We start from the raw sequence: 14,146 nt of genomic DNA on the forward strand, positions 1-14,146 counted from the left end.
CCCCCAATTAGCAAAATGGCAGGCCTTCAGTGTCAAAAAGGCAACATGTTAAAAACACCTTGAATGTATGCCATAGTTTACAGACTTTGAGTGAATTTATCACGTCTTTAGATCTTGTGATATAAACTACACTTAAAAAGTTCGGCTTTTCATAATGATTTTTAAAACATGGAAATGTAAAAAATTCTTGAAACTGGAAACATTTTTATAGACTTAAAGCAGCCAATTAGTACCCTGTTCTGTGCTCATGAGGGACAAGAACTCTAAAAACAGCGATCTATAGATGGGTCACTCTTCCATTTGTAGGGGGTCCTTTGGCTTGGCTGACATGAGTGAATTTGCATGAGTTTGAAACAAAGAATTTTGAAGACTTCATTAACTCTTGTGCTAGACAAATATAAAAATTCTTAGAACAGCATTGATCAAAAATATTTATTGTAAATAAAATCAACATTATATGGTTAAATAATTTTATTTAATAGATTTTGATTTTACAAAGTGTTTGATAAAACATTTAATATATTGAACATTAGTATGGAATAAACCAAGGAATAAAATTAACTAAATTCATTTAAAAAAAATTAAAATTTAACGGACATTTAAAGAAAAAAACAAATCATCTAACCACGTTCTAAAACATACATCTAAGGGTGCTGGCATAAATGAACACTGAAAAAAATGACCCTGTCCTGTACTGATGAGGGGAAATAATCCAGAAACAGCCATCCAACGATAGGTCACTCAACCTTTTGGATGTGGTCTCTGATCTGGCTGAGCTAAGTAGCATGCGTTTGAGAATTTTGAAGACTTCATTTACTCTTCTTCTAGACACACCCCAAATATTTAAATTCTTAGAAAAACAAAAATATTTTTTGCAAATAAAGTCAATATTATACGACTAAATAATTTGATTTAGTAGATTTTGGTAGCTTACAAACTGTTCGTTAAAACATTTAATATATTAAAGATTAGTATAACTAAGGAATAAAATTAACTAAATGAATAAAAAAATAATAATGGACGTTAAAGTAAAAAATTATCTAACCGCATTGTAAAACATACATCTAGGCTGCCGACGCAAATGAACATTGAAAAAAATGTAAAGGTTTTAGGAAAAAAAATTGTTTGACATCAATAATATATACAAAGGGGCTTTAAATGATTTTAGATTGGTATGTTTTAAAACATACCTTATTCTGAAAATTTTATATGGCAGTGCAAAAAATAAAATTCTACTTTAAAGGTGCTATATGCAGCAGCAGTTTGAAAATATCACGTTTCACATTGGTAAAGCAGTGCAGAAAATTGTTAACATACTGGATGGTCAAGAAAAGTATTCGGTAGAAGAGAGAACAGGCCTCCATTAATAAATGGACAAAATCAATATATTCTGGGAATATCGAAACGTAATAGTGTCCAATAGAGTATTGCAAAGCCAATGTAAACCTAAATATTAAAAAATATATACAGTACTATAAGTGCTTTAGAATTTCAGGAGTCCAGTCAAATCCAAAAATTAAATTATAGAACTCTCCCCATCGAGGTATATTTTGCATTGACAATTTTTCATATACATGATGTAAATGCTACGTAGACATATTTAGTCACAACAGTGTATTATTGTGGTCCAAATTTATCCAAGGATTCCGATGTAAACTTAGTGGTTGAAAGAGAATCCATACAGAACCCTTTGGTTATTGCACAAGCTCCTTCTGGATTTCCTCTTTCCTCTATGGAATTACAATTGACTAGATTTTGAAGTCTTTGTCGCTCTTGGGCTTGTTTTGCTCGGTTGGCAATGTACCTTACTCTGCTCTGGCTTCTGGAGGATGTTCTCCTAAAAAGATTCATGCTGTCATCTTCATACTGAACAGGTTGAAATTCGGTGGGAGAAGTAATGTCATTCTCCTTCTCAAAACTTGTCAGCTTCTTCAGTTGCTCTGTGAGTGAATCTGTAGACTTAGTGGAGGCATTTATACCAGCAGGTCTCCTCTGAGCTCTCATAGACCTTGTAATAAAGCTTCTGCTTATGCTTCGATACTTGCTTTCAAAATTGCATGATATATCATCTGAGGTCAGGTCCCCAAGACTTTTGGACATTGACTGGGTGGCTGTTGCTTTATTAGTGTTGGGTTTTCTAATGGTCTGTTTGAGGCTCTCTACATATAGTCTATTCCATGTGTTCCTTCGTGGTAAGGGTGGCAAAACTTCCTCAGGACGTCTACCTAGAGGCCTAGGACAAAGTTCATCTACTGCTTGGGTGCTAGATATTAAATTAGGATTGGATTTGCTTTTTGTTACTCCAAAAGATATTCCTCTGGCTAAAGTAGTTGCTGACCTCGGTCGGATGCTATTTTGTAAATTAATACTATCAAAGTTATCATCAGAAATATCAAGGTCCAGCAAATGTTTCTGTGCTAAATTGGGCAAAGAAAGGTCAATTACTGTGTCATTAGAAGATTTACTGGAAGACGACGACATGCTGTCCCTATGACTGTTCAGTTCTAATTTGCTCCATATCCTATCATTAATGGTGGCATCAGAATACACCTCTGCCACAGGAGACTGTAATGTTGAGTTTAAGGCTGAGCTATTTGAAAGAACATGACCTTCACTCTTTGTTCTTCTGACAGGTACAGGATGTCCAGTACGGACCATAGATGATTGTTGGGGCTTTGTTCTTAGAATACCAGGAGGTAAAGGGTTTATTACTGGGGTGAGCTTTATTTGTGGCTCTGAAGATTGGGCAATTGTTGGTGTCTCTGAACTATTACTCCTTTGAACAAAGAACCATTTCCCTTGACTCCCTTTTGCCTGACGGCCCTTGTTCTCCCTTGAGACATCAGCTAATAAAGACATTCCTGGCTTCATGTTCATAGCATTTACGGTAATTGTGGTTTCAGGTTTGCCACTGGCATTATTGTGCGCATTAGCATTTTTATTTTTGCATGTTTTTTCAGTGCTTGTGATTGGACCATTGGTTGGTTGGATTATCTTGCCTAAGGCTAGGTCATTTATTCGGTTTGCTCTGTAGGTATCATCAGAGCTACTAGCTACACTAGAACATTCAGATTGAGATCCCGTTAAATCCTTACACCCTTTAAGGTCTTCATTAATAATTGAGGCAACAGGCTGGAGAAATGTAGGACCAGGAAGAGGTACGTGCTTGGCAAAGATGGGTTCTTCTGTAATAGTTTCCAGACTGCATAAAGAAGAGACCGACCTACAAATTGAAATTTGTCTGGCATCTGTAAGAAAAAAAAAAAAAATGAAGTTATCACTTCAATAGATGGGGCAATGCACAAAAAGAGGGCAGATGCAGATAGATACATCTAAAGCCATAATGTAATGCAGTAGCACCTGGAAAGGTTGTGGGGTTCAAGACATCAAAAACATTTTGTATAAATTCAGCAGCCAAAAGGTAAATCAACTAAATCTGTATAAGATAGCCATACACCTTCCCCCAATATTCTAATAACCCAATGCATTGGACAAAAACCAATACAATTGGGGAAATTTAGTAATGAACCAAATCTAATTTAAATGTATCATCCAGCATCAGCTAGTAGAATATAACTGGTGCATCTTTAGACTCTCTTTGTTAGGTGTACGGTGTATGGTAGACAATATTAGGAAATCTGCCCCAGTGCGATATGCCTAGTGCAGTGCCTGAGGGGTGAGGCATGACACAGGGAGTCTTTCTTTGGTGTGGTTTGAATCCTTGGGTCATGCACCTATCATGCTGGAATGTTCCTTAAAAAACTGTAGCATGTTCCTTATAAAAGCCCCTCTCTCACTCCTCCAGAAACACTTTACTGGCATCAGTGGAAGTGTTGGCAAGAGTGCATCACAGTGCTATCTCCACTAGATTACACATTGAGATCTACAGTAAGTGCAGAGATCTGGATATTCCCACTGCATGCCGTGACTTCCTTTTCAGTAGTTCAGGCACATAGGGGCATCAGATTGGCAAATGTCAAGTAAAAGCAAATAACAGGGGACTTCAGTTTTGACATATTACAGATAATCTCATTGAATAAACTGAAAAAATCTGAGACATCCAGCCTTATATCCGGGCAAAAACGTGTAAAGCTGGATCGGCCATCAATCTGAGGTCTACGCGACCCGTTCTCAGATTAAAATAGATTGGGATGGTAATATTGTCCGTGACCAAACTGAATGCGCCAAATATGCAAATAATTGGGTAATTTCGGTTTTCAGCTGTCAGCAGATTCATCTTTTGGCAGATATTTCTGTATTCCTGGCTCTATAGTGACCTGATAGAGAATTGTTCATAAGTGGAGATTTCCTGAGCCACCACCCACACACTCACACACACACATACAGTACATAGGACTTGTTGCAATGGACAAATGCAAACTCAGTTGAACACATAACATAGCATGCAACACAGATCTCATTAGCATGCACCTACTGCCCCAGACAAGATGTTCAGTATGAGGGTTCAATGGAGGAAGCAATGGCTGGATAGACCATGCCTCTTGCGCATCCACCAGGATTTGTTCCTTTCATGTATGACAACATAGAAGTGTTAAGGGTGGGAGCAGACATGTGCTCTTGTGCCACTGAAGTTGCTGTATTTCTGCCTTATATCAACTGCTATGGGGCAGCCACAAGTAGTGAAAATTCATCCAAACAATCCATATGGCTACACCGCAAACTGTGCCATTTAATGTTTGGCTCACTAAAGGGGTTGCCCCATAAAACAGTCTACATTTTTAAAAGCAGCACCTGGATCTGAATACTTTTGTAACTGCATGTGATTAACCAGTTATTCAATAAAATCTGGCTGTGTAGCGCCACCTGACATTTGTTTCCTTATTATATACTTTTATGAGGTGGTCTCACATGCTCAACTCCATCCTTCAGCTGTCACCAGCCATATCTTCTGTTGAAGATGTGACCATTACAGGGAGAGAGTTGCAGCAGAACAGACACACACCCTGAGAAGGAATAAATCTAGCAGCCATGTGTAGCAATGAATGTGGAGATCTCTGGATCCATGTGATATACAGGGCTGACTCTAGCTTTGTGACAAACTGTGGAAGTCTGGAGGTCCTAAGGTACCCCAGTCCATCTAAACAAATATTACACATGCAAGATGTCAGCACCAAATTCAGCTTTATATGGAGTTGTCTATCCATAGACCACTGAGGCCCATTATTGTGTCAGAATCGGGACCCACAGGAGAATCCTCTGGTACTGTCATGGCCCAGTCCAAACCCGAGTGTACAAAGCACATGATTATAACCACCTTTAAGTTTCTACAAGAACTTGATATCGAACACCCTAGGCAGGCTGAATAAAATGCCATTTTACAATTTTAACAAGACTCATTTGGAAAGAGTGGTAGAAAAAATAATATGTAATATACAGTGTGTTATAACATTGCTTTTCTTAAGCCACCCTGTCGAAATATTTCAGAAGTCTTGACAAAACAGAAATCTGCACAGAAAAAGCCAGTTTCATACAGCTATGGACACCACAACACACAGTTACCTGAACCCTTTTGTCCTTTCAGTCTTTTACTAGAGAGACAGAGAAGTACAAGTGAAGAGGAAGAACGCAGGAGAGAAATTAGTCAGGAGAAAATTTAAGGTGATTTTTACAAACATGGGCAGGTAGACAAAAAGACATGGGCGAGTAGACAGACAGACGTATCTGAAGACATCTTGTTTTGTAATGCACTCCAATCAGAGCACCATTCATAGTCACAAATCAAAAGTGACAGCTCTCCGTCAGTCCTATAGATGTGAATGGAATGGTGGACTGGGATGTGCACAACTGTTCAATTCAGAGTGGACTTTGAGACCTATCATTCTTGGGATGACTGGGGTTTCCGGCATTCCCCCAACAATCCAATATTTATCACCCATTTTTGGGATAGGTGATAAAAATACCCTTTGTGGGATAAAACTTATCCCTAACCTCTTCCTGACATAGCAATTTTCAGTTTTTCCATTATTTTTTACTCATTGCATTCTCTGAGCCACAACTTTTTTATTTTTCCTTTCACATAGCTGTATGAGGGCTTGTTTTTTTGTGGGAAAAATTGTACTCTCTAACAGCACTATTTAATATTGCATACAATGTAGTGGAAAACTGGATAAAAATTCTAAATAAAGTGGAGTTAGAAAAAAAAAAAACACCATTCTGATAGTCTTCATGGGTTTCGTTTTTATAGCGCTCCCCCAATCTCGTTGCAGGGGAGCCATTCAGTCACCAGGAGAAGAGTGTTTCCGGTAATTGATGCGCAGATCCGGTGGTCACAATTGATCACAGCATCTGAGGGGTTAAAAGTCCATGATCGGCATTGTCGTTGAGCACAGTCTCTGCCACTGAGCGTCTGCTGTGTAAAACAGCAAGCTCCCAGAGGCTATGGTGCCCACTAAGCTTCTGAGTAAGCGCCATCGCTAAAGACCTGACATCTGCCGCACATTTACAGCGGGTGGATGGGAAGGTGTAAAGTACAGTAACCTATAAGGTCTTCTTTTTTTTTTTAAGAATCTAACCTAGTAATTTAGATTGTGAATTCTGTCATTATTAGCATTGTTATTAAATCATATATAATACTATATTGGGGGACTATGGTAGAAGAATACCAGAGAATAATGATAAAGACAAAGGCTCTGGTTGGAACAGTAACATTACAGAACAGTACAGATATTAGACAATACAAAAGACAGACAATATACATTAAAAACACACAATAACGTAGTGGCTAAAGTAATGATGCTAATGTCTACAGAAACAACAAAAATGGCACTAAAAAAAAATAATACTAATAAAACTCCACACTGTGACTGATTTCTACAACAGTGATGGTGGGACATAATATAGATCTTACCAGTAAAGAATATAGGGGAGTTACTTCGAATTTCTTCCAACTTTTGAACGAACAAGGCATTCATTTCCCTTTGTAGGGTACCCATTTGCCTTCGAGAATTTTCATGCCAGCCTATAGACAGTTGTGGACTTCCAAGGCTCTCAAGACTGCTTGAGTTAGAGGATATAGAACCACTGCCAACAGGGACCAAATTAACAGTACTTCCATACCTGCCACCTGTTTGACATTGCCACCGTTGTCTAGGATTGCCTTTTATCCCAGCACATTTGGATTCTCCATTTTTCTTTCCTGGTATTACAATGGACTGCAAGTTTCTCGGAGGATCATCAGCGTTCCCATTGTCATTGAGAGCTAGTAAATCTGTCTGTTGCCTTCTTGGCTGCTCTGTGATACCATAATATTTCAACTCTAACCTTTCTTCTTGCACACCACTATACTGCCCGTGAGCTGGAATATCATGTATAATAGGTTTGTTGCTGCTGTTATCGCTCCACTTACAGTCTAAATCTGGACTTTCTTTAGTGCCAATCACGCATCTCATACAGTTGGATGCCATCCCGATCCTACCTGAACCATTCATTGCACAACGAGCAAACACACCTAGTTTATGAGCAGGACTGTCCAGATGAGAGGCTCCATCAGACCTCCGTACCGATTCACTGAATGTCGGACACCTAGAGATACGAACGTGGCTTTTGCTTTTACCAGAGCTTATACTCTTACCTTTCAAACTCTTGCCGTGTAATGCCGTGGGAGTACTTTCTCTGGACAGAAGAATCGGAGAAGCACTTTCAGGCTCTTTATCAAAGCGGGGTATAGATGAATCGTCCGTCTCCTTATCTTCACTAGCTCCTTCTGAGCTGTTGTCTTTGGAGTCAATTGCAATTTCTGGAAAGCCCTTTTTGTTTTTTTGCTGGCCTTTCGTTGGAGCGCTGGCAGTTCTTCTTAATATATGACTACTAATGGAATGTTTCCGGTGAAGCTGTCCAACAGCATGACTGTCCAGAGATGCTTGTTTTGGATTTCTCAGAAACAGACCTTTTAAGCCCACGGCCTGCTTGACCTGGATGGAAGGCAACCACAAAAAAAAAAGAAAATTAAAAGTTGCTTTGTTTATCACATGATGAGTGTGTGAAATGCTATGTTTTATCCACATGTAGGTGAACACTGTTGGTCAAAAACAAACGAGTTGAACAAAACAAAAGAAAGTTAAAAATAATTTACGGTATGAGAAAATTCTTGGCAAAAATTAAAAAATGCTGTTTTGTGTGAAATGGCTGAAATGGTCTGCAAGTCATATATTGATGGACAAGAAATAACCTATGCACAAAAAAAAAAGTTGTTCCTACATTGCTAAGGGTTTTTTCTAAATTTTGAACTTATTTCAAAAACTGTGCATCAGTGAAATTATTTGAATAGATCAAGGGTTGCAGACAAGAAAAAAAAATGCAATTTCAGCAATGTAAATGCTAGCATCCCTCATTACCATCACTTGTTTGTAATTTGCAGATTTTGAAATATTAATGAAACACTACAGGCAAAACTGATACACTGTGGCATACTACTGCAGGTTCTAAGGAGGTGGAGCATGACACGGTTATTCAAAGAACACCAAAGACAGACTTCCTGTGTTAAGCTCTGTACTATGTATAACACAGTATGGGATTTGCCTAGAATGTGTCCTTAAGGTCAAATGCACACGGCCGTGTCCCGCGGCCGAGAGCAGTCCGTGGTAACACGGACTGGATTCCTGCTGAGAGCAGGAGTATACGACGTCATTTGTTGCTATGACGCCGTGCGCTTCATGCCACCGCTGCTGTACAGTAATACACTATACGATTGTATTACTGTACTGCGGCGGCAGCAGGAAGCGCACGGCGTCATAGCAACCAATGACGCTGCGCGCTCCTGCTCTCAGCAGGAATCCAGCCCGTGTTACCACTGACTGCTCTCTGCCGCGGAACACGGCCGTGTGCATTCGGCCTAAGTGGAATGGCAGGAGGTTTGGAAATGATAAAATAACTCCTTATAAGGCAGCACATTGAATCCTGGCCTGCATCTTTCACCCTTACCCTTCTTACCTTCTAGTAATTGACTTACTTAAATGGAATCTGTCAGTGGTTTTGACTATGCAAAATAGCTGGAAGCACTAGGTAGGCACTGGAAAGGGAAGTACAAACACACCTTTTGTGCAGCTTTTATTATCAGGAGGAGTAGTGTGAATATGAAGTTTTATTCGGCCAGATTCTGCTCCTGCAGGTCTAGGAGGTGGGGCTTCACTGTGAAATGCTCTTTGCATTGAGCTGCCTCACGGCCCCTCCCCTCTCCGTGACAGCTTTAGTGGTCTCCTGGTTTGATGCTACAGTTTCATTCTGAGCAAATGGAAGGAGGGGGCTGTGAAGTAGCAGAGAACACATCACTATGATGCTCCACCTCCAGTGCATTTGCAGTATGGTGGTCCTGCTCTATTCAGGCACTACTTAGTGCTGTCAGCAGTTTAGCTTGGTCAAAACTGCCGAGAGACTGCCTTTAAAGAAAACCCATCTGCTTTCCTGTCACTTTTAGTAAATGCCGTACATGTATTTTTGGAGCATCTTTTGTTAGGACTTGTTTGGTGCTTATAACTGGGCGTTGTTATCCCCTTGTCAATGGGATGAATCCATACACTCGGGCACTGTGGAATCAAGTTAATCAGTGTCAGAATGTGTAGGGACACACTATTGATAAAATACTTATACATTTCCAGGAGTAATAACAGAGTTCTAGGAAAAGATGTTCCCCATGAGAAATACAAGTACTGACTAAACATACTAGGATAGGTAATGGATCCTTTATGGAGGGATATACATTGTGTTGTTTAAGTCTTGTACTGAATTTTCTTACCATTTGTAGGTGCCACTATCCTGTTGTCAAATGGAAAGTTGGCATAATGAGATTAATCATTTACAGAGACTAGTATATTTTTCCAGCTCTGGGCTACTTGCTATATTCATTCACCATTAGTGATTTCCATAAAATAAAGGGGGTGTAGATTTGTTTTAGATATCAGCATTTGGTTAACTTCAAGGAGCACTACAGGAAAAACTGGTACACTGTCTAAAGAACACCATAGATTGAAACCATGCAGCAACCATGCAGGCCCCGCACTAGACATAACACAGTGTCAGTTGCTCCTAGAGTGTTACGTCAAGAACAATGATCTCTGCCACATCATGATACCCGGACGGGCTTTGGCCCTTCTTCCAGAGGAAGGGGCGACAAAGTGGACATGCAAGCAAATTATGTAAATAGATCAAGTGGAAAACAGCAAAAATGGGTTAAGAACATGGAACATTTCCCTTAAGCCAGTTTCAGACACGCATATCCAGTCCTGGAAATGCACTCTGTTCCAGACTGAGCACTGCTTCTCCTAAGTAAACTCACAGCATCAAACATTTATGATGCTTTCAACTCTTTCCTGACCATGATCTGCTGAACTGTAGTCACATAATGCAGTGACTACAGTTTGGTAGACCTATGGTCAGGAAGGATTTTACAGCATCATAAATCATTATGACGCTGTGAGTTCCCGTCAAAGGAGCAGTGTTCAGTTTGGGAAATACTGTTCTCACACGGAGCGTGTTTCCTGGACTGAATACTCTCATCGGAGACTGGGCCTACAGTAAAAAGTCGTGCAATTAGAGATTATCAAAAAATGACCTATTGTTTTAATCAAGTTTTTCTGTTAATTTGTTTTAGACTATTAGGTGCTTTCTTTAAAATTTTCCATGGCACCATCTATATTTTCAAAAAAAACTTAACATTCTGCAGGTTTTTTTTCCCGCACTGACCACTAGGTCTACAATATGTCACAGCGTCCTGTCCTTTGACAGCAGCCAAATGGGCCAAAGACAGAATGGAGAAGAGCTGACTCATTGACTTCTATGGAAGAATTTTCTAGGCATGCTCGGTCACCTGTGCAGAGGCCTTATGGGAGTTGGTAAGCTGCGATATCACCCATTGTGAATGGTGCATCCTATGTTATCTGTGTGTATAGGTGATATATGTCATTCTAATCCTGCCTGTGATGATAATGAGATGGCTACTGAAGTGTTTCCTGTACAGAACAGGAAGTCAACCCATTTTAGGCCTAGTGGTCAGTTCAAAAACTGCAGAATTGAAGATTAAAAAATAATTAATGATATATAGCTAGTGACATGGAAAATTAGAAGAAAAAAAAAAGGTATAACATGAAAACGTGATTTGAACAATAGGTAATTTTATGATGGCACATTACTATTAAACACATTACACTTATCTGAACAGAAAATGTGCAATTAACAGGGACAAACAATAGCCATATATACAGGTACAGTGCAAATTGTGTCATCCCTGTGTATAATCTTCTGAAATCAGCAGAAGCAAAGGTTTGGGAGACAACAAGTTGTACTGTAGGTGGGTTATGAGCAGAAGTCGTCATGGAACATAATTACATTCTCCTGGTGAACTGAAATTATGAAGAATGTATTTCTGGCATTCTAGCAACATTCCTTGTATATTTGCCAACCTCTTATTCACAATCTATAGGAAAGATCATGACCCCTGACACCTGCCTCAACTATAAAAAGCTGCTCTACATTCTGAATGCCTCATGCATTATTCATAACGATAGTGGCTGCTATGCCTGTGATATCACGGTATAGCAGTATAACATTCATTGATTCATCTGTATAATAATGAACCAGTGGCTTTATTATTATTGCTCCTTATATTTAAAAAAAATGTTAGTCAAAAACACTGACACATTTTATAAAATGTGTGAAACTGTGACAGGTAGAATAGGTTATGTAAAGGGTTTCAACTGTTCATAAAAACAGTATAAAATGTGGTAAAATTGCACAAAAATGAAATAGTAAGTGGGAAAACAAAAAAGTTTCAAAATATTGAAAACTTTTTTTGCAATCAAAAATGCAATATCATAAAAAATAAAGGCAAAAAAAGAAATGACAACTGAAATTGCCACCTCTGTGAGGATTTGAACTATAAAATTATCACTTTAAACCACTTTTTCACCCGGCTTCCCTGCAGCTCTTCATATTAAGATCCGAGAAGACCGAAATATCCTAAAAAAGTATATCAGCTGCCATTAAAGTGTACCTCTATGTTGCACGAGACCTTATATTTGGGACTTTATGTATGGAATAACTGGGAGAGTGCTGAATTTTCTATCACCTACAACATTATCACAATTTAAGTTGCATGGTGAATGCTGTAAAAACAAACAAAAACTAAATGCAGGGTTTATTTTTGCTCATTCTCCTTCCGACCAGAATACAAAGTGATGAAAAAGTCATATGCATCCTAAAAGAGTACCAAACAAGCTCTCACAAAGCTCCATTAGTCAAAAAATGAGGCTTACAGAATATGGTTGACTTTATTTGTGTTTTTATAGTACAAAAATAGCAAAATATAAAAATTAATTATACAGCATGAACGTGGTATTACCATAATCATACTGCCATTAACTGACAGTAAAACTGAAAACCACAAAAAAAAAACACTGCAAAATTGCTGTTTTTCCACCCCTTCCTGCACTCGAATAGTGCCACAGAAAAAATAAAGTGGTGAAGAAGATAAACAATCACCATGTCCTTAAGAGGTTAAAAATCAGTCTCCACTGAGTGAAGCAAGCTTCGGATGCTTCAGTCAAAGTCGCTCCATTCAAAACTTCTGAATAATACTGTATGGAGATTAGTCTCCGTACAGTATTAGAATGTATGGGCTCCAATGAGCCGAACTTTGTTATTCATGAAGTTGCGCATTACTTTGTTTAATAACTTCGGTAGCTGATTTTTTAAATGTGAAAAACCACTTTAAAATTTAAAACCAAACTCGACTTTGGTTCCGACTAAAGTGATTTTAAAGTGGTTTTCCACTTTAAAAATCAACTACCCAAGTTATTCAATGAAGTCACGTGCGACTTCGTGAATACGGTAACTATCTTCGGCTCATCGCGGAGCCCATACATTCGAATATTGTACAAAGACGAATCTCCGTACAGTATTATTCCGAAGTTTTGCACAAAGCGACTTCGGATGGACTCCACCTTTGATCAAAATGTCATTTACGGGTCTGACATTCTACAGTGATCAGTTTCTTAATATACTGTTGTAGTGATTAGAGCACAGTTTTTATGACAGAGCTCGAGACTGCCCATAGAGTTTAATGGTAAAATATGGCCTTCAGTCACAAGTAGAGGGAGCTTGTCATATACTTCTCTATTATTACTTTCAAATGAACAGTATGCAGAAAGCTCTTAAAGGGGTAATGCAGCCAGTAATATTGATGACCTATCCTCAGAATATATCTCTGAAGATCCAACTGCTGGAACCCCCACCAATCAGATGTTTGAATGGGAGATGGCGCTTGTACAAGCACTGCTTTCTCTTCAAGATTACACTGCGTGGAACAAGCACTTGTCATTACACTGCACCGTTGAGACTTCCGAGACAACGCACAGTGTAATCTTGAAGAGGAAGCAGTGCTTGCACGAGCGTCGCCTCCTCTTCAAAACAGCTGATCGTGGGGGTTGTGGGAGTCAGAACTTCACCGATCAGATATTGATGACCTATCCTGTGGAGAGGTCATCAATATTTCTGGTTGCACTACCCCTTTAAGCTTCTGCTACTGGCTGCAAGCTGTGAGAATTGTATTGGTTAAAGGGGTTATCCCATAGAAACTACTACACATTTTTCAAACCAGCATCTGGATCAGAATACTTTTGTAATTAAATGTAATAAAAAATTCAGTAAATCTAGTGAGCTATTCTATAAAATAAAATTTATATGTATAGTGCTGTCTGCTGTTTGTTCTTTTCCTTATTTCTCTGTCCACTTTGCCGAGTTGGTCGCACATGCTCAGTTCCCACCCTTCAACTGCCACTAGTCAACTCTAATGTTAGAAGCTGTGACAGCTACAGCGTGAGAGCAGTAACAGAAAACACACCCCACCTGGGAAAAGGACGTGCCCCCTGAGCTGCAGAAAAAGAATACACTGCCTGAGCTGTTAGCCTTAGGGTACTTTCACACTTGTGTTAAACTTTTCCGGTATTGAGTTCCGTCCTAGGGGCTCAACACCGGAAAAAAACTGATCAGTTTTATCCCCATGCATTCTGAATGGAGAGCAAACCGTTCAGTATGCATCAGGATGTCTTCAGTTCAGTCACTGTTTGGTTTTTAGATGGAGAAAATACCGCAGCATGCAGAGGTATTTTCTCCATCAAAAATTCTGGAACACTTA

At 39.1% G+C, this 14,146-nt stretch overlaps 1 protein-coding gene across 1 annotated transcript in view; it reads right to left on the reverse strand.

The window, feature by feature from the left end:
• Positions 1-464: 464 nt before the first annotated feature.
• Positions 465-14,146, reverse strand: part of PLCH2 (phospholipase C eta 2) — a 730,017-nt gene continuing 716,335 nt past the window's right edge. The window contains exons 23-24 of the mRNA XM_044281842.1: positions 7,592-7,931; positions 465-3,248 (exon numbers count right to left, since the gene is read on the reverse strand). Coding sequence (XP_044137777.1) covers positions 1,618-3,248; positions 7,592-7,931 — 1,971 coding nt within the window. The 3' untranslated portion in view covers positions 465-1,617. The remainder of the gene's footprint in view (positions 3,249-7,591; positions 7,932-14,146) is intronic.

The sequence above is a fragment of the Bufo gargarizans genome, chromosome 2, assembly GCF_014858855.1.
Source record: "Bufo gargarizans isolate SCDJY-AF-19 chromosome 2, ASM1485885v1, whole genome shotgun sequence".
Taxonomy (NCBI): domain Eukaryota; kingdom Metazoa; phylum Chordata; class Amphibia; order Anura; family Bufonidae; genus Bufo; species Bufo gargarizans.